Genomic DNA, 21,771 nt, shown 5'->3' with positions numbered 1-21,771 from the left:
TATGGGATAATGACTACCCAAGATGTGGATCTTTCTACGCAAGAGTCACTAGAGAGGGAGGGATAAAATAAAGACAGCCAATTCCGCTGAAAAATAATCCACACCCAAAATAAAGTTTAAATTTTATAATGAAAAAAACTGAAAACATAAGCAGAAGATTCAAACTGAAACAGCTGCCTGAAGTACTTTTCTACCAAAAACAGCTTCAGAAGAAGAAAACACATCAAAATGGTAGAATTTAGTAAAAGTATGCAAAGAAGACCAAGTTGCTGCTTTGCAAATCTGATCAACCGAAGCTTCATTCCTAAAACGCCAAGGAAGTAGAAACTGACCTAGTAGAATGAGCTGTAATCCTTTGAGGCGGAGTTTTACCCGACTCGACATAAGCATGATGAATTAAAGATTTCAACCAAGATGCCAAAGAAATGGCAGAGGCCTTCTGACCTTTCCTAGAACCGGAAAAGATAACAAATAGACTAGAAGTCTTTCGGAAATTCTTAGTAGCTTCAACATAATATTTCAAAGCTCTAACTACATCCAAAGAATGCAATGATTTCTCCTTAGAATTCTTAGGATTAGGACATAATGAAGGAACCACAATTTCTCTACTAATGTTGTTGGAATTCACAACCTTAGGTAAAAATTCAAAAGAAGTTCGCAACACCACCTTATCCTGATGAAAAATCAGAAAAGGAGACTCACAAGAAAGAGCAGATAATTCAGAAACTCTTCTGGCAGAAGAGATGGCCAAAAGGAACAAAACTTTCCAAGAAAGTAATTTAATGTCCAATGAATGCATAGGTTCAAACTGAGGAGCTTGAAGAGCCCCCAGAACCAAATTCAAACTCCAAGGAGGAGAAATTGACTTAATGACAGGTTTTATACGAACCAAAGCTTGTACAAAACAAAGAATATCAGGAAGATTAGCAATCTTTCTGTGAAAAAGAACAGAAAGAGCAGAGATTTGTCCTTTCAAAGAACTTGCAGACAAACCTTTCTCCAAACCATCCTGAAGAAACTGTAAAATTCTCGGAATTCTAAAAGAATGCCAGGAAAAATGATGAGAAAGACACCAAGAAATATAAGTCTTCCAGACTCTATAATATATCTCCCTAGATACAGATTTACGAGCCTGTAACATAGTATTAATCACAGAGTCAGAGACACCTCTTTGACTAAGAATCAAGCGTTCAATCTCCATACCTTTAAATTTAAGGATTTGAGATCCTGATGGAAAAAAGGACCTTGCGACAGAAGGTCTGGTCTTAACGGAAGAGTCCACGGTTGGCAAGAGGCCATCCGGACAAGATCCGCATACCAAAACCTGTGAGGCCATGCTGGAGCTACCAGCAGAACAAACGAGCATTCCTTCAGAATCTTGGAGATCACTCTTGGAAGAAGAACTAGAGGCGGAAAGATATAAGCAGGATGATACTTCCAAGGAAGTGACAATGCATCCACTGCTTCCGCTTGAGGATCCCTGGATCTGGACAAATACCTGGGAAGTTTCTTTTTTAGATGAGAGGCCATCAGATCTATTTCTGGAAGTCCCCACATTTGGACAATCTGAAGAAATACCTCTCGGTGAAGAGACCATTCGCCCGGATGCAACGTTTGGCGACTGAGATAATCCCTTCTGAGATTCCCAAACCCCTTGTGCCGTCAGAGACCCCCACACAGCTCCCCAACCTGTAAGACTTGCATCTGTTGAGATTACAGTCCAGGTCGGAAGAACAAAAGAAGCCCCCTGAACTAAACAATGGTGATCTGTCCACCACGTCAGAGAGTGTCGTACAATCGGTTTTAAAGATATTAATTGAGATATCTTTGTGTAATCCCTGCACCACTGGTTCAGCATACAGAGCTGAAGAGGTCGCATGTGAAAACGAGCAAAGGGGATCGCGTCCGATGCAGCAATTATAAGACCTAGAATTTCCATGCATAAGGCTACCGAAGGGAATGATTGTGACTGAAGGTTTCGACAAGCTGATATCAATTTTAGACGTCTCTTGTCTGTCAAAGATAGAGTCATGGACACTGAATCTATCTGGAAACCCAAAAAGGTTACCCTTGTTTGAGGAATCAATGAACTTTTTAGTAAATTGATCCTCCAACCATGATCTTGAAGAAACAACACAAGTCGATTCGTATGAGATTCTGCTAAATGTGAAGACTGAGCAAGTACCAAGATATCGTCCAAATAAGGAAATACCACAATACCCTGTTCTCTGATTACAGACAGAAGGGCACCGAGAACCTTTGTAAAAATTCTTGGAGCTGTTGCTAGGCCAAACGGCAGAGCCACAAACTGGTAATGCTTGTCTAGGAACGAGAATCTCTGAAACTAATAGTGATCTGGATGAATTGGAATATGCAGATATGCATCCTGTAAATCTATTGTAGACATATAATGCCCTTGCTGAACAAAAGGCAGGATAGTCCTTACAGTTACCATTTTGAATGTTGGTATCCTTACATAACGATTCAATATTTTTAGATCCAGAACTGGTCTGAAGGAATTCTCCTTCTTTGGTACAATGAAGAGATTTGAATAAAACCCCAGCCCCTGAACTGGAACTGGCATAATTACTCCAGCCAACTCTAGATCTGAAACACATTTCAGAAATGCTTGAGCCTTCGCTGGATTTACTGGGACACGGGAAAGAAAAAAACTCTTTGCAGGAGGCCTTATCTTGAAGCCAATTCTGTACCCTTCTGAAACAATATTCTGAATCCAAAGATTGTGAACGGAATTGATCCAAATTCCTTTGAAAAAACGTAATCTGCCCCCTACCAGCTGAGCTGGAATGAGGGCCGCACCTTCATGTGGACTTAGGAGCTGGCTTTGATTTTCTAAAAGGCTTGGATTTATTCCAGACTGGAGATGGTTTCCAAACTGATACCGGTCCTGAGGATGAAGGATCAGGCTTTTGTTCCTTGTTGTGACGAAAGGAACGAAAACGATTATTATACCTAAATTTACCTTTAGATTTTTTTATCCTGTGGTAAAAACATAATTTATGCTTACCTGATAAATTCCTTTCTCCTGTAGTGTAGTCAGTCCACGGGTCATCATTACTTCTGGGATATTAACTCCTCCCCAACAGGAAGTGCAAGAGGATCACCCAAGCAGAGCTGCTATATAGCTCCTCCCCTCTACGTCACACCCAGTCATTCGACCGAGAACCAAACGAGAAAGGAGAAACTATAGGGTGCAGTGGTGACTGGAGTATAATTTAAAAATTTAGACCTGCCATAAAAAACAGGGCGGGCCGTGGACTGACTACACTACAGGAGAAAGGAATTTATCAGGTAAGCATAAATTATGTTTTCTCCTGTTAAGTGTAGTCAGTCCACGGGTCATCATTACTTCTGGGATACCAATACCAAAGCTAAAGTACACGGATGACGGGAGGGACAGGCAGGATCTTTATACGGAAGGAACCACTGCCTGAAGAACCTTTCTCCCAAAAACAGCCTCCGAAGAAGCAAAAGTGTCAAATTTGTAAAATTTGGAAAAAGTATGAAGAGAAGACCAAGTTGCAGCCTTGCAAATCTGTTCAACAGAGGCCTCGTTCTTAAAGGCCCAAGTGGAAGCCACAGCTCTAGTGGAATGAGCTTTAATTCTTTCAGGAGGCTGCTGTCCAGCAGTCTCATAGGCTAAACGTATTATGCTACGAAGCCAAAAAGAGAGAGAGGTAGCAGAAGCTTTTTGACCTCTCCTCTGTCCAGAATAAACGACAAACAGGGAAGAAGTTTGGCGAAAATCTTTAGTTGCCTGCAAATAAAATTTCAGGGCACGGACTACATCTAGATTGTGCAGAAGTCGTTCCTTCTTTGAAGAAGGGTTAGGACACAATGATGGCACAACAATCTCTTGATTGATATTCTTGTTAGTGACAACCTTAGGCAAAAACCCAGGTTTAGTACGCAGAACTACCTTATCTGAATGAAAAATCAGATACGGGGAATCACAATGTAAGGCTGATAACTCAGAGACTCTACGAGCCGAGGAATAGCCATCAAAAACAGAACTTTCCAAGATAACAGCTTGATATCAATGGAATGAAGGGGTTCTAACGGAACACCCTGTAAAACGTTAAGAACTAAGTTTAAGCTCCATGGTGGAGCAACAGTTTTAAACACAGGCTTAATCCTGGCCAAAGCCTGGCAAAAAGCCTGAACGTCTGGAACTTCTGACAGACGTTTGTGAAAAAGAATGGACAAAGCTGAGATCTGTCCCGTTAAGGAACTAGCAGATAAACCCTTTTCTAAACCTTCTTGTAGAAAAGACAATATCCTAGGAATCCTAACCTTACTCCATGAGTAACTCTTGGATTCGCACCAATGTAAGTATTTACGCCATATTTTATGGTAAATCTTTCTGGTAACAGGCTTCCTAGCCTGTATTAAGGTATCAATAACTGACTCCGAAAAACCACGCTTTGATAAAATCAAGCGTTCAATTTCCAAGCAGTCAGCTTCAGAGAAATTAGATTTTGATGTTTGAAAGGACCCTGAATTAGAAGGTCCTGTCTCAGAGGCAGAGACCAAGGTGGACAGGATGACATGTCCACTAGATCTGCATACCAGGTCCTGCGTGGCCACGCAGGCGCTATCAGAATCACCGATGCTCTCTCCTGTTTGATCCTGGCAATCAATCGAGGAAGCATCGGGAAGGGTGGAAACACATAGGCCATCCCGAAGGTCCAAGGTGCTGTCAAAGCATCTACCAGGACTGCTCCCGGGTCCCTGGACCTGGACCCGTAACAAGGAAGCTTGGCGTTCTGGCGAGACGCCATCAGATCTATCTCTGGTTTGCCCCAAAGTCGAAGTATTTGGGCAAAGATCTCCGGATGAAGTTCCCACTCCCCCGGATGAAAAGTCTGACGACTTAGGAAATCCGCCTCCCAGTTCTCCACTCCAGGAATGTGGATCGCTGACAGGTGGCAAGAGTGAGACTCTGCCCAGCGAATTATCTTTGATACTTCCATCATCGCTAGGGAGCTTCTTGTCCCTCCTTGATGGGTGATGTTGTCCGACTGAAACCTGATGAACCCCCGAGTTGTTAACTGAGGCCAAGCCAGAAGGGCATTGAGAACTGCTCTCAATTCCAGAATGTTTATTGGAAGGAGACTCTCCTCCTGAGTCCATGATCCCTGAGCCTTCAGGGAATTCCAGACAGCGCCCCAACCTAGTAGGCTGGCGTCTGTTGTTACAATTGTCCAATCTGGTCTGCTGAATGGCATCCCCCTGGACAGATGTGGCCGAGAAAGCCACCATAGAAGAGAATTTCTGGTCTCTTGATCCAGATTCAGAGTAGGGGACAAATCTGAGTAATCCCCATTCCACTGACTTAGCATGCACAATTGCAGCGGTCTGAGATGTAGGCGTGCAAAGGGTACTATGTCCATTGCCGCTACCATTAAGCCGATTACCTCCATGCATTGAGCCACTGACGGGTGTTGAATGGAATGAAGGACACGGCAAGCATTTTGAAGCTTTGTTAACCTGTCTTCTGTCAGGTAAATCTTCATTTCTACAGAATCTATAAGAGTCCCCAAGAAGGGAACCCTTGTGAGTGGTAAGAGAGAACTCTTCTCTTCGTTCACCTTCCACCCATGCGACCTTAGAAATGCCAGTACTAACTCTGTATGAGACCTGGCAGTTTGAAAGCTTGACGCTTGTATCAGAATGTCGTCTAGATACGGAGCCACCGAAATTCCTCGCGGTCTTAGCACCGCCAGAAGAGAGCCCAGAACCTCTGTGAAGATTCTTGGAGCCGTAGCCAACCCGAATGGAAGAGCTACAAACTGGTAATGCCTGTCTAGGAAGGCAAACCTTAGATACCTGAAATGATCTTTGTGAATCGGTATATGAAGGTAGGCATCCTTTAAATCCACTGTGGTCATGTACTGACCCTTTTGGATCATGGGTAAGATTGTCCGAATAGTTTCCATTTTGAACGATGGAACTCTTAGGAATTTGTTTAGGATCTTTAAATCCAAGATTGGTCTGAAGGTTCCTTCTTTCTTGGGAACCACAAACAGATTTGAGTAAAACCCTTGTCCGTGTTCCGACCGCGGAACCGGATGGATCACTCCCATTAGTAAAAGATCTTGTACACAGCGTAGAAACGCCTCTTTCTTTATCTGGTTTGTTGACAACCTTGAAAGATGAAATCTCCCTTTTGGGGGAGAGGCTTTGAAGTCCAGAAGATATCCCTGAGATATGATCTCTAACGCCCAGGGATCCTGGACATCTCTTGCCCAAGCCTGGGCGAAGAGAGAGAGAGTCTGCCCCCCACTAGATCCGTTCCCGGATCGGGGGACCTCACTTCATGCTGTCTTAGGGGCAGCAGCAGGTTTCCTGGCCTGCTTGCCCTTGTTCCAGGACTGGTTAGGTTTCCAGCCTCGTCTGTAGCGAGCAACAGCTCCTTCCTGTTTTGGTGCAAAGGAAATTGATGCTGCTCCTGCCTTGAAGTTACGAAAGGCACGAAAATTAGACTGTCTAGCCCTAGGTTTGGCTCTGTCTTGAGGCAGGGCATGGCCTTTACCTCCTGTAATGTCAGCGATAATTTCCTTCAAACCGGGCCCGAATAAGGTCTGCCCTTTGAAAGGTATGTTAAGTAATTGTGATTTAGAAGTAACATCAGCTGACCAGGATTTTAGCCACAGCGCTCTGCGTGCCTGAATGGCGAATCCAGAATTCTTAGCCGTAAGTTTAGTTAAATGTACTACGCCATCAGAAATAAATGAATTAGCTAGCTTAAGGGCTTTAAGCTTGTGTGTAATCTCATCCAATGGAGCTGATTCAAGGGTCTCTTCCAGAGACTCAAACCAAAATGCTGCTGCAGCCGTGACAGGCGCAATGCATGCAAGGGGTTGTAATATAAAACCTTGTTGAACAAACATTTTCTTAAGGTAACCCTCTAACTTTTTATCCATTGGATCTGAAAAGGCGCAGCTATCCTCCACCGGGATAGTGGTACGCTTAGCTAAAGTGGAAACTGCTCCCTCCACCTTAGGGACCGTTTGCCATAAGTCCCGTGTGGTGGCGTCTATTGGAAACATCTTTCTGAATATAGGAGGGGGTGAGAAAGGCACACCGGGTCTATCCCACTCCTTAGTAACAATTTCAGTAAGTCTTTTAGGTATTGGAAAAACGTCAGTACTCGACGGTACCGCAAAATATTTATCCAACCTACACATTTTCTCTGGGATTGCAACTGTGTTACAATCATTCAGAGCCGCTAACACCTCCCCTAGTAATACACGGAGGTTTTCCAGCTTAAACTTAAAATTTGAAATGTCTGAATCCAGTTTATTTGGATCAGAACCGTCACCCGCAGAATGAAGCTCTCCGTCCTCATGTTCTGCAAATTGTGACGCAGTATCTGACATGGCCCTAATATTATCAGCGCACTCTGTTCTCACCCCAGAGTGATCTCGCTTACCTCTAAGTTCTGGTAATTTAGACAAAACTTCAGTCATAACATTAGCCATGTCCTGTAGTGTGATTTGTAATGGCCGCCCTGAAGTACTCGGCGTTACAATATCACGCACCTCCCGAGCGGGAGATGCAGGTACTGACACGTGAGGCAAGTTAGTCGGCATAACTTCCCCCTCGTTGTTTGGTGAATGATGTTCAATTTGTACAGAATGACTCTTATTCAAAGTAGCATCAATGCAATTAGTACATACATTTCTATTGGGCTCCACCTTGGCTTTTGCACATATAGCACAGAGATATTCCTCTGAGTCAGACATGTTTAACAAACTAGCAATTAAACTAGCAAGCTTGGAAATACTTTTCACTCAAATTACAAGTATTATGGAAAAACGCACTGTGCCTTTAAGAAGCACAGAAAAAAATTATGACAGTTTAATAATAAGGAACCGGAAAAATTATAAAAACCAGATTTTTCCCAGTAAAGGCATAAATTTAGCAAAGGATTGCCCCCATTAGTAATGGATAACTAACCCTTAATAGCAGAAAAAAATGTACAAAATATAAACGTTTTTTATCACAGTCAAAGCACAATCTCACAGGTCTGCTGTGAGTGATTACCTCCCTCAAAATAATTTTTGAAGACCCTTGAGCTCTGTAGAGACGGTCCGGATCATGCAGGAAGAGAAACAAACTTTTGACTGAATTTTTGATGCGTAGCAAAAGCGCCAAAATTGGCCCCTCCCCCTCACTCACAGCAGTGAGGGAAGTTCAGTAAACTGTCTTAAGTTAAAATAAACGACAGCCAAGTGGAAAAACAGTGCCCAAAAACAATTTTTCACCCAGTACCTCAGATAATTAAACAATTTAGCATGCCAGCAAAAACGTTTAAAATCAAATAACATGAAATGTCATTAAACAGCCTGTTGCTAGACGTTCCCACTGCAAGTTAGGCTAAAAATTATATGCATATAGTATTACCCCGAGAAGTGCCATTCCCCAGAATACTGAAGTGTACACATATATACATAAACAGCCTGATACCAGTTGCTACTACTGCATTTAAGGCTGAACTTACATTATATCGGTATTGGCAGGATTTTCTCAGTCAATTCCATTCCTCAGAAAATAATATACTGCAACATACCTCTTTGCAGGTGAACCTGCCCGCTGTCCCCTGATCTGAAGTTTACCTCACTCCTCAGAATGGCCGAGAACAGCAAAATGAATCTTAGCTACGCCGGCTAAAATCATCCAAAAACTCAGGTAGATTCTTCTTCAAATTCTACCTGAGAAGGAACAACACACTCCGGTGCTGTTTTAAAATAACAAACTTTTGATTGAAGATATAAAAACTAAGTATAATCACCACAGTCCTCTCACACATCCTATCTATTAGTTGGGTGCAAGAGAATGACTGGGTGTGACGTAGAGGGGAGGAGCTATATAGCAGCTCTGCTTGGGTGATCCTCTTGCACTTCCTGTTGGGGAGGAGTTAATATCCCAGAAGTAATGATGACCCGTGGACTGACTACACTTAACAGGAGAAAAAGTTCCTTTCCCTCCAGTAACAGTTGAGATAATAGAATCCAACTGAGAACCAAATAATTTATTACCCTGGAAAGAAAGGGAAAGCAGAGTAGACTTAGAAGACATATCAGCATTCCAAGTTTTAAGCCATAAAGCTCTTCTAGCTAAAATAGCTAGAGACATATACCTGACATCAACTCTAATGATATCAAAGATGACATCACAAATAAAGTTATTAGCATGTTGAAGAAGATTAACAATGCTATGAGAGTTATGATCTGTTACTAGTTGCGCTAAAGCTTCTAACCAAAAAGTTGAAGCTGCAGCAACATCCGCTAAAGATATAGCAGGTCTAAGAAGATTACCTGAACATAAGTAACCTTTTCTTAGAAAGGATTCAATCTTCCTATCTAAAGGATCCTTAAAGGAAGTACTATCTGCCGTAGGAATAGTAGTACATTTAGCAAGAGTAGAGACAGCCCCATCAACCTTAGGGATTTTGTCCCAAAATTCTAATCTGTCAGATGGCACAGGATATAATTGCTTAAAACGTTTAAAAGGAGTAAATGAATTACCCAAATTATTCCATTCTCTGGAAATTACTTCAGAAATAGCACCAGGAACAGGAAAAACTTCTGGAATAACTACAGGAGATTTAAAAACCTTATCTAAACGTTTAGATTTAGTATCAAGAGGACCAGAATCCTCAATTTCTAATGCAATTAGGACTTCTTTAAGTAAAGAACGAATAAATTCAATTTTAAATAAATATGAAGATTTATCAGCATCAACCTCTGAGACAGAATCCTCTGAACCAGAAGGGCCATTATCAGAATGATGATGTTCATTTAAAAATTCATCTGAAAAATGAGAAGTTTTAAAAAACTTTTTACGTTTACTAGAAGGAGGAATAACAGACATAGCCTTCTTAATGGATTTAGAAACAAAATCTCTTATGTTATCAGGAACACTCTGAGTATTAGATGTTGATGGAACAGCAACAGGTAATGTAACTTTACTAAAGGAAATATTATCTGCATTAACAAGTTTGTCATGACATTCAATACAAACAACAGCTGCAGCTACCAAAAGTTTACAGCAGATACACTTAGCTTTGGTAGCTCCAGCACCAGGCAGCGATTTTCCAGAAGTATCTTCTGACTCAGCTTCAACATGGGACATCTTGCAATATGTAATAGAAAAAACAACATATAAAGCAAAATTGATCAAATTCCTTAAATGACAGTTTCAGGAATGGGAAAAAATGCCAGTGAACCAGCTTCTAGCAACCAGAAGCAATAAAAAATGAGACTTAAATAATGTGGAGACAAAAGTGACGCCCATATTTTTTTAGCGCCAAATAATACGCCCACATTATTTGGCGCCTAAATGCATTTGGCGCCAAAAATGATGCCACATCCGGAACGCCGACATTTTTGGCGCAAAAGAACGTAAAAAATGACGCAACTTCCGGCGACACGTATGACGCCGGAAACAGAAAAAAAAATTTGCGTCAAAAAAGTCCGCGCCAAGAATGACGCAATAAAATGAAGCATTTTCAGCCCCCGCGAGCCCAACAGCCCACAGGGAAAAGTCAAATTTTAAGGTAAGAAAAAATTGTTTTATTCAAATGCATTATCCCAAATATGAAACTGACTGTCTGAAAATAAGGAATGTTGAACATCCTGAGTCAAGGCAAATAAATGTTTGAATACATATATTTAGAACTTTATAAAAAAGTGCCCAACCATAGCTTAGAGTGTCACAGAAAATAAGACTTACTTACCCCAGGACACTCATCTACATGTTGTAGAAAGCCAAACCAGTACTGAAACGAAAATCAGCAGAGGTAATGGTATATATAAGAGTATATCGTCGATCTGAAAAGGGAGGTAAGAGATGAATCTCTACGACCGATAACAGAGAACCTATGAAATAGACCCCGTAGAAGGAGATCATTGAATTCAAATAGGCAATACTCTCCTCACATCCCTCTGACATTCACTGCACGCTGAGAGGAAAACCGGGCTCCAACCTGCTGCGGAGCGCATATCAACGTAGAATCTAGCACAAACTTACTTCACCACCTCCATAGGAGGCAAAGTTTGTAAAACTGATTTGTGGGTGTGGTGAGGGGTGTATTTGTAGGGATTTTGAGGTTTGGGAAACTTTGCCCCTCCTGGTAGGAATGTATATCCCATACGTCACTAGCTCATGGACTCTTGCTAATTACATGAAAGAAACAACTACATTTCACCACATCTCTCTTACTGCTTCCATGCTTGTCGAGAGTTGCAAGAGAATGACTGGAGGTGGCAGTTAGGGGAGGAGCTATATAGACAGCTCTGCTGTGGGTGATCCTCTTGCAACTTCCTGTTGGGAAGGAAAATATCCCACAAGTAATGGATGATCCATGGACTGGATACACCTTACAAGAGAAATACCTTTGTTCATTAACTTAAGCCTGATGCTAGCATGAATTAATAATATGGGTGTAGGAGGGAACTGCGTCAAATGTTAAACAAAAAGTACAGCACATTTGGTCATGCAATGAGAAAAGCCAGTATAATACTAAAAGACAAGCACAAGCATTGAAGATGCCACCCTGAAAAAAAAAAAAAACCCAAATTTCATAAAATGTAAAAAAAAATGCTGCCTACTGACTCTGCTTTTATTCTTGAAACATAAATGTGTAAATTAATCAAACAACATCTCATATCTCCTACAGCAAACAATATATGGGAGCAGAAAATAAGGTAGCACAACAGCGAAGCACTGCAAAAAAAATACTATCTAATAATATCTTAACTGATTTATACTGCATCAGGGACCATACTTGTAAGTAAGGGACAATTAACACTTGTGAATTTGCCTAGTTGTTACCTTGGAGTCTTCCCATTTCGGAATCATCACTCTCACTTTCTCCAGAGGTGGTCATACCCACGGCGCCTGCTACAGAGCTTGAAGCTGGAATAGAGATGAAGATCACACACTTATTTATCATTCACAATCCTTTATTTATTAAAGAGATACTAAACACAATTTTTTTCTTTTATGATTCGGATAGAGCATGCAATTTTAATCAGCTTTCTAATTTACGTCTATTATCAATTTTTCTTTGTTCTCTTGCTATCTTTATTTGAAAAAGCAGGAATAAAAGCTTTGGAGCCGGCTCATTTTAGGTTGAGAACCAGGGTTGTGCTTGCTGATTGGATGACTAAATGCAGGCACCAATCAGCGAACCCTATCCAGGGTACTGAACAAAAAAATAGGCCGGCTCCAAAGCTTTTATTCCTGCCTTTTCAAATAAAGATAGCAGGAGAATGAAGAAAAATTGATAATAGGAGTAAATTAGAAAATTGCATGCTCTATCCGAATCATGAAAGAAAAAATGTGGGTTTACCATCACTTTAAGTAAGACTATTGTTAAACCTTTTTGTGTTCAATGTAACTGTAGTGCGCATACAGTAAACTTCCAAAAAGTCTGTCACTGGTGTTTTTGGAATTCAAAATCCTTTTGGAAAAAACTGCCTAAATGTGTGTGACTACTGATAAGTGATCGGATTAGACAAGAGAGCCACTCAGTATTCAGGTTTAGCAAGCATTTTGACATAAAAAAAACTCTTGGATCTATTGAGGTTTATAGTAGTAAGTAAAACAGTGTGATCATTTACAAACACAATCTAGGAGTACAGTTATTACACTAAAGAATTAATTAGAAATGTAACATCCTAGTACACATTAGTTGTAATTGTCGCAACAATTAAAGGGATATGAAACTTTTTTTCTTTTCATTAAACAGATGGAGCATGCAAGTTTAAGTAACATTCTAATTTACCCCTATTATCAATTTTTCTTTGTTCTTCATCCCCTGACTGCTTAAAAACTTTCCCAGCACCAAACTGCAGCTATTTCTAATCAGGCAGTAGAAATCACTTTTCTACAATACAAGAAAAGGAACAACTAAGAGTGACCACACCATTAGAAGACCAGCATATCGAGCATTACCATGTAACAGAACAGCATTTGTATCTACAATTAAGCTCTAACCCAATAAAAAAATAAAATAAAAAAAAACACTTAAGATGACTAGCAAAGTGCAGCCGGTATCTACACCACAGAAAATGTTGCCAACAAAGTGGCATTATGAAGTATGGGTGGGGGCCGTGTAATATTTTTGATTATTATATCATTTTCTGTTATTTAACGCACAAATTAATTGCATAATTTAACAAATATATTTTACTATATATAGCTTGTGCAATAAAAAAAATTGAAAATTTTTAATATTAGCTAAAATTGTAGCCGGGTGGTCAGTAAAATCATCCGGGGTGGTGCACCCGCTAAAAAGGTTTAGCATGAGGAAAACTATATATATATTCCACAACACATGACTGAAAAACATAATTTAAGTAAGAACTTACCTGATAAATTAATTTCTTTCATATTGGCTAGTGACATGGGATATACAATCCTACCAGGAGTGGCAAAGTTTCCCAAACCTCAAAATGCCAAAAAAAACACCCCTCGCCACACCCACAATTCAGTTTAACTTATAGCCAAGTAGTGGGGTGATAAAGAAAGGAGCAAAAAGCATCAACAAAGGAATTTGGAAATAAACTGTCAATATGAAAAAACATAATTTATGTAAGAATTGACCTGATAAATTCATTTAATTCATATTGGCAAGAGTCCATGAGCTAGTGACGTATGGGATATACAATCCTACAAGAAGGGGCAAAGTTTCCCAAACCTCAAAATGCCTATAAATACACTGACAATTCAGTTTAACGAATAGCCAAGAAGTGGGGTGATAAAGAAAGGAGCAAAAAGCATAAACTAAGGAATTGGAATAATTGTGCTTTATAAAAAAAAATCATAACCACCATAAAAACATAATTTATGCTTACCTGATAAATTTATTTCTCTTGCAGTGTATCCAGTCCACGGATCATCCATTACTTGTGGGATATTCTCCTTCCCAACAGGAAGTTGCAAGAGGATCACCCACAGCAGAGCTGCTATATAGCTCCTCCCCTAATTGTCATATCCAGTCATTCGACCGAAAACAGAGAAAGGAGAAACCATAGGGTGCAGTGGTGACTGTAGTTTAATTAAAATTTAGACCTGCCTTAAAAAGGACAGGGCGGGCCGTGGACTGGATACACTACAAGAGAAATAAATTTATCAGGTAAGCATAAATTATGTTTTCTCTTGTTAAGTGTATCCAGTCCACGGATCATCCATTACTTGTGGGATACCAATACCAAAGCTAAAGTACACGGATGATGGGAGGGACAAGGCAGGATTAAGCGGAAGGAACCACTGCCTGAAGAACCTTTCTCCCAAACACAGCCTCCGAAGAAGCAAAAGTATAAAATTTGTAAAACTTTGAAAAAGTGTGAAGCGAAGACCAAGTCGCAGCCTTGCAAATCTGTTCAACAGAGGCCTCATTTTTGAAGGCCCAGGTGGAAGCCACAGCTCTAGTAGAATGAGCTGTAATCCTTTCAGGGGGCTGCTGTCCAGCAGTCTCATAGGCTAGGCGTATTACGCTCCAAAGCCAAAAGGAAAGAGAGGTTGCCGAAGCTTTTTGACCTCTCCTCTGTCCAGAGTAAACGACAAACAGGAAAGATGTTTGACGAAAATCCTTAGTAGCTTGTAAGTAAAACTTCAAGTCACGGACTACGTCCAGATTATGTAAAAGACGTTACTTCTTTGAGCCACGCTTTGATAGAATCAAGCTTTCAAACTATATGCAGTCAGTCTCAGAGAAATTAGATTTGGATGATTGAAAGGACCTTGTATCAGAAGGTCCTGTCTTAGAGGCAGAGTCCATGGTGGAAAGGATGACATGTCCACTAGGTCTGCATACCAAGTCCTGAGTGGCCACGCAGGTGCTATCAGAATCACAGATGCTCTCTCCTGTTTGATTTTGGCAATCAGTCGAGGGAGCAGAGGAAACGGTGGAAACACATAAGCCAGGTTGAAGAACCAAGGCGCTGCTAGAGCATCTATCAGCGTCGCTTCTGGGTCCCTGGACCTGGATCCGTAACAAGGAAGCTTGGCTTTCTGACGAGACGCCATGAGATCCAACTCTGGTTTGCCCCAACGATGAATCAATTGAGCAAACACCTCCGGATGGAGTTCCCACTCCCCCGGATGGAAAGTCTGACGACTTAGAAAATGCGCCTCCCAGTTCTCCACGCCTGGGATATGGATTGCTGACAGGTGGCAAGAGTGTTACTCTGCCCAGTGAATTATTTTTGAGACTTCTAACATCGCTAGGGAACTATTGGTTCCCCCTTGATGGTTGATGTAAGCCACAGTCGTGATGTTGTCCGACTGAAATCTGACGAACCTCAGTGTTGCTAACTGAGGCCAAGCCAGAAGAGCATTGAATATCGCTCTTAACTCCAGAATATTTATTGGAAGGAGTTTCTCCTCCTGAGTCCACGATCCCTGTGCCTTCAGGGAATTCCAGACTGCACCCCAACCTAGAAGGCTGGCATCTGTTACAATTGTCCAATCTGGACTGTGAAAGGTCATACCCTTGGACAGGTGTACCCAAGACAACCACCAGAGAAGAGAATCTCTGGTCTCTTGATCCAGATTTAGCAGAGGGGACATATCTGTGTAATCCCCATTCCACTGACTCAGCATGCATAATTGCAGCAGTCTGAGATGAAGGCGCGCAAATGGCACTATGTCCATTGCCGCTACCATTAAGCCGATTACCTCCATACACTGAGCTACCGAAGGGCGCGGAATGGAGTGAAGAACACGGCAAGCATTTAGAAGTTTTGATAACCTGGACTCCGTCAGGTAAATTTTCATTTCTACAGAATCTATAAGAGTCCCTATGGAGGAGACTCTTGTGAGTGGGGATAGAGAACTCTTTTCCTCGTTCACTTTCCACCCGTGCGACCTCAGAAATACCAGAACTATCTCTGTATGAGACTTGGCAACTTGAAAGCTTGACGCCTGTATCAGGATGTCGTCTAGATACGGAGCCACCGCTATGCCTCGCGGTCTTAGAACCGCCAGAAGTGAGCCCAGAACCTTTGTAAAGATTCTCGGGGCTGTAGCCAACCCGAAGGGAAGAGTAACAAATTGGTAATGCCTGTCTAGAAAGGCAAACCTTAGAAACCGATGATGATGATCTTTGTGAATCGGTATGTGAAGGTAGGCATCCTTTAAGTCCACTGTGGTCATGTACTGACCTTCTTGGATCATGGGTAGGATGGTCCGAATAGTTTCCATTTTGAAAGATGGAACTCTGATGAATTTGTTTAAGATCTTTAGATCCAAAATTGGTCTGAAGGTTCCCTCTTTTTTGGGAACCACAAACAGATTTGAATAAAAACCCTGTCCTTGTACTGGATGGATCACTCCCATAACTAGGAGGTCTTGCACACAGCGTAGGAATGCCTCTTTCTTTATCTGATTTGCAGATAGCCTTGAAAGATGAAATCTCCCTTGTGGAGGGGAAGCTTTGAAGTCCAGAAGATATCCCTGAGATATGATCTCCAACGCCCAGGGATCCTGAACATCTCTTGCCCACGCCTGGGCGAAGAGAGAAAGTCTGCCCCCTACTAGATCTGTCGCCGGATAGGGGGGGCGTTCCTTCATGCTGTCTTAGAGGCAGCAGCAGGCTTTCTGGCCTGCTTGCCTTTGTTCCAGGACTGGTTAGGTTTCCAGGCCTGCTTAGATTGAGCAAAAGTTCCCTCTTGTTTTGAAGTGGAGGAAGTTGATGCTGCACCTGCCTTGAAATTTCGAAAGTTAGACTGTTTGGCCTTTGCTTTGGCCCTGTCCTGAGGAAGGGTGTGACCCTTACCTCCAGTAATGTCAGCAATAATTTCCTTCAAACCAGGCCCGAATAAGGTCTGCCCCTTGAAAGGAATGTTGAGTAATTTAGACTTCAAAGTCACGTCAGCTGACCAGGATTTAAGCCATAGCGCCCTACGCGCTTGGATGGCGAATCCGGAATTCTTAGCCGTTAGTTTAGTCAAATGAACAATGGCATCAGAAACAAATGAGTTAGCTAGCTTAAGTGTTCTAAGCTTGTCAATAATTTCAGTCAAAGGAGCTGTATCGATGGCCTCTTCCAGGGCCTCAAACCAGAATGCGGCCGCGGCCGTGACAGGCGCAATGCATGCAAGGGGCTGTAAAATAAAACCTTGTTGAATAAACATTTTCTTAAGGTAACCCTCCAATTTTTTATCCATTGGATCTGAAAAAACACAACTGTCCTCAACCGGGATAGTAGTACGCTTTGCTAAAGTAGAAACTGCTCCCTCCACCTTAGGGACCGTCTGCCATAAGTCCCGTGTCGTGGAGTCTATTGGAAACATTTTTCTAAATATAGGAGGTGGGGAAAAAGGCACACCCGGTCTATCCCACTCCTTGCTAATAATTTCTGTAAGCCTTTTAGGTATAGGAAAAACATCAGTACACACCGGTACCGCATAGTATTTATCCAGCCTACACAATTTCTCTGGTACTGCAACTGTATTACAGTCATTCAGAGCAGCTAATACCTCCCCAAGCAACACACGGAGGTTCTCAAGCTTAAATTTAAAATTAGAAATCTCTGAATCAGGTTTCCCCGAATCAGAGATGTCACCCACAGACTGAAGCTCTCCGTCCTCATGATCTGCATATTGTGACGCAGTATCAGACATGGCCCTTACAGCATCTGCGCACTCTGTATTTCTCCTAACTCCAGAGCAATCGCGCTTGCCTCTTAATTCAGGCAACCTGGATAATACCTCTGACAGGGTATTATTCATGATTGCAGCCATGTCCTGCAAGGTAATCGCTATGGGCGTCCCTGATGTAATTGGCGCCATATTAGCGTGCATCCCCTGAGCGGGAAGCGAAGGGTCTGACACGTGGGGAGAGTTAGTCGGCATAACTTCCCCCTCGCCAGAATCTTCTGGTGATATTTCTTTTATAGTTATAGACTGATCTTTACTGTTTAAGGTGAAATCAATACATTTAGTACACATTCTCCTATGGGGCTCCACCATGGCTTTCAAACATAATGAACAAGTAGTTTCCTCTGTGTCAGACATGTTTAAACAGACTAGCAATGAGACTAGCAAGCTTGGAAAACACTTTAAACAAGTTTACAAGCAATATAAAAAACGTTACTGCACCTTTAAGAAACACAAATTTTGTCAAAATTTGAAATAACAGTGAAAAAAGGCAGTTACACTAACGAAATTTTTACAGTGTATGTAACAAGTTAGCAGAGCATTGCACCCACTTGCAAATGGATGATTAACCCCTTAATACCCAAAACTGAATAATAAAAGACAAAAACGTTTTTTTTTGTTTTTTTACTGTGGCTTTTTACCTCCCTCAAAACGACTTTGAAGCCTTTTGAGCCCTCCAGAGATGTCCTGGATTATGCAGAGGGAAACTGAATGTCTCTGTCAGTATTTTTAGCTGCACAGAAAAGCACTAAAATAGACCCTTCCCACTCATATTGCAACAGTGGAAAGCCTAAGGAAACTGTTACTAGGCAAAATTCAAGCCAGCCATGTGGAAAAAAACTAGGCCCCAATAAGTTTTATCACCAAATACATATAAAAACGATTAAACATGCCAGCAAACGTTTTATATTACATTTTTATAAGAGTATGTATCTCTATTAATAAGCCTGATACCAGTCGCTATCACTGCATTTAAGGCTTTACTTACATTAGTTCGGTATCAGCAGCATTTTCTAGCAAATTCCATCCCTAGAAAAATATTAACTGCACATACCTTATTGCAGGAAAACCTGCACGCCATTCCCTATCTGAAGTTACCTCACTCCTCAGAATATGTGAGAACAGCCATGGATCTTAGTTACTTCTGCTAAGATCATAGAAAACGCAGGCAGATTCTTCTTCTAAATACTGCCTGAGATAAACAGTACACTCCGGCACCATTTAAAAATAACAAACTTTTGATTCAAGAATAAACTAAGTATAAAACACCACACTCCTCTTACGACCTCCATCTTGGTTGAGGCTTGCAAGAGAATGACTGGATATGACAGTTAGGGGAGGAGCTATATAGCAGCTCTGCTGTGGGTGATCCTCTTGCAACTTCCTGTTGGGAAGGAGAATATCCCATAAGTAATGGATGATCCGTGGACTGGATACACTTAACAAGAGAAAAGGGTGGGCCTCATGGACTCTTGCCAATATGAAAGAAATGAATTTAACAGGTAAGTACTTACATAAATTATGTTTTCTTTCATCTAATTGGCAAGAGTCCATGAGCTAGTGACATATGGGATAGCATTAAAAAAACATAATTTATGTAAGAACTTACCTGATAAATTCATTTCTTTCATATTAGCAAGAGTCCATGAGCTAGTGACGTATGGGATATACATTCCTACCAGGAGGGGCAAAGTTTCCCAAACCTTAAAATGCCTATAAATACACCCCTCACCACACCCACAAATCAGTTTAACGAATAGCCAAGAAGTGGGGTGATAAGAAAAAAGTGCGAAAGCATATAAAATAAGGAATTGGAATAATTGTGCTTTATACAAAAAAATCATAACCACCACAAAAAAGGGCGGGCCTCATGGACTCTTGCTAATATGAAAGAAATGAATTTATCAGGTAAGTTCTTACATAAATTATGTTTTCTTTCATGTAATTAGCAAGAGTCCATGAGCTAGTGACGTATGGGATAATGACTACCCAAGATGTGGATCTTTCCACACAAGAGTCACTAGAGAGGGAGGGATAAAATAAAGACAGCCAATTCCTGCTGAAAATAATCCACACCCAAAATAAAGTTTAATGAAAAACATAAGCAGAAGATTCAAACTGAAACCACTGCCTGAAGTACTTTTCTACCAAAAACTGCTTCAGAAGAAGAAAACACATCAAAATGGTAGAATTTAGAAAAAGTATGCAAAGAGGACCAAGTTGCTGCTTTGCAAATCTGATCAATCGAAGCTTCATTCCTAAACGCCCAGGAAGTAGAAACTGACCTAGTAGAATGAACTGTAATCCTTAGAGGCGGAGTTTTACCCGACTCGACATAAGCATGATGAAATAAAGATTTCAACCAAGATGCCAAAGAAATGGCAGCAGCTTTCAGGCCTTTTCTAGAACCGGAAAAGATGACAAATAATACAAAGCTCTAACAGCATCCAAAGAATGCAATGATTTCTCCTTAGAATTCATAGGATTAGGACATAATGAAGGAACCACAATTTCTCTACTAAGGTTGTTAGAATTCACAACCTTAGGTAAAAAATTCAAAAGAAGTTCGCAGCACCACCCCATCCTGATGAAAAATCAGAAAAGGAGACTCACAAGAAAGAGCAGATAATTTAGAGACTCTTCTGGCAGAAGAGATGGCCAAAAGAAACAAAACTTTCCAAGAAAGTAATATAACGACCAAAGAATGCATGGGTTCAAAAGGAGGAGCTTGAAAAGCCCCCAGAACCAAATTCAAACTCCAAGGAGGAGAAATTGACTTAATGACAGGTTTTATACGAACCAAAGCTTGTACAAAACAATGAAATATCAGGAAGAATAGCAATCCTTCTGTGAAAAAAGAACAGAAAGAGCAGAGATTTGTCCTTTCAAGGAACTTGCGGACAAACCTTTATCTAACCCATCCTGAAGAAACTGAAAAATTCTCGGTATTCAAAAAGAATGCCAAGAAAAAATGATGAGAAAGACACTAAGAAATATAAGTCTTCCAGACTCTATAATATATCTCACTAGATACAGATTTACGTGCCTGTCACATAGTATTAATCACAGAGTCAGAGAAACCTTCTTTGACCAAGAATCAAGCGTTCAAACTCCATACCTTAAAATTTAAGGATTTGAGATCCTGATGGAAAAAAGGACCTTGCGACAGAAAGTCTGGTCTTAACGGAAGAGTCCACAGCTGGCAAGAGGCCATCCGGACAAGATCCGCATACCAAAACCTGTGAGGCCATGCTGGAGCTACCAGCAGAACAAACGAGCATTCCTTCAGAATCTTGGAGATTACTTTTGGAAGAAGAACTAGAGGCGGAAAGATATAGGCAGGATGATACTTCCAAGGAAGTGATAATGTATCCACTGCTTCCGCCCGAGGATCCCGGGATCTGGACAGATACCAGGGAAGTTTCTTGTTTAGATGAGAAGCCATCAGATCTGTTTCTGGGAGTTCCCACATTTGAACAATCTGAAGAAATACCTCTGGGTGAAGAGACCATTCGCCCGGATGCAACTTTTGGCGACTGAGATAATCCGCTTCCCAATTGTCTATACCTGGGATATGAACCGCAGAGATTAGACAGGAGCTGGATTCCGCCCAAACCAAAATTCGAGATACTTCTTTCATAGCCAGAGGACTGTGAGTCCCTCCTTGATGATTGATGTATGCCACAGCTGTGACATTGTCTATCTGAAAACAAATGAACAACTCTCTCTTCAGAAGAGGCCAAAACTGAAGAGCTCTGAAAATTGCACGGAGTTCAAAAATATTGATCGGTAATCTCACCTCCTGAGATTCCCAAACCCCTTGTGCCGTCAGAGACCCCCACACAGCTCACCAACCTGTAAGACTTGCATCTGTTGAGATTATAGTCCAGGTCGGAAGAACAAAGAAGCCCCCTGAACTAAACGATGGTGAACTGTCCACCATGTCAGAGAGTGTCGTATAATCGGTTTAAAGATATTAATTGAGATATCTTTGTGTAATCCCTGCACCACTGGTTCAGCATACAGAGCTGAAGAGGTCGCATGTGAAAACGAGCAAAGGAGATCGCATCCGATC

At 41.3% G+C, this 21,771-nt stretch overlaps 1 protein-coding gene across 9 annotated transcripts in view; it reads right to left on the bottom strand.

Moving 5' to 3' along the window:
* Positions 1-21,771, bottom strand: part of TRIP12 (thyroid hormone receptor interactor 12) — a 1,052,161-nt gene that overhangs the window by 789,994 nt on the left and 240,396 nt on the right. For all 9 annotated transcript variants that reach the window (XM_053709826.1, XM_053709829.1, XM_053709830.1 and 6 more), the window contains one exon: positions 11,863-11,946. In XM_053709826.1, the coding sequence (XP_053565801.1) occupies positions 11,863-11,946 (84 nt within the window). The remainder of the gene's footprint in view (positions 1-11,862; positions 11,947-21,771) is intronic.

Source organism: Bombina bombina, chromosome 4 (assembly GCF_027579735.1).
Source record: "Bombina bombina isolate aBomBom1 chromosome 4, aBomBom1.pri, whole genome shotgun sequence".
NCBI classification, from domain to species: domain Eukaryota; kingdom Metazoa; phylum Chordata; class Amphibia; order Anura; family Bombinatoridae; genus Bombina; species Bombina bombina.
Note: the sequence above shows the minus strand (reverse complement) of the source record. Positions and strands in the feature narration are given on the sequence as shown.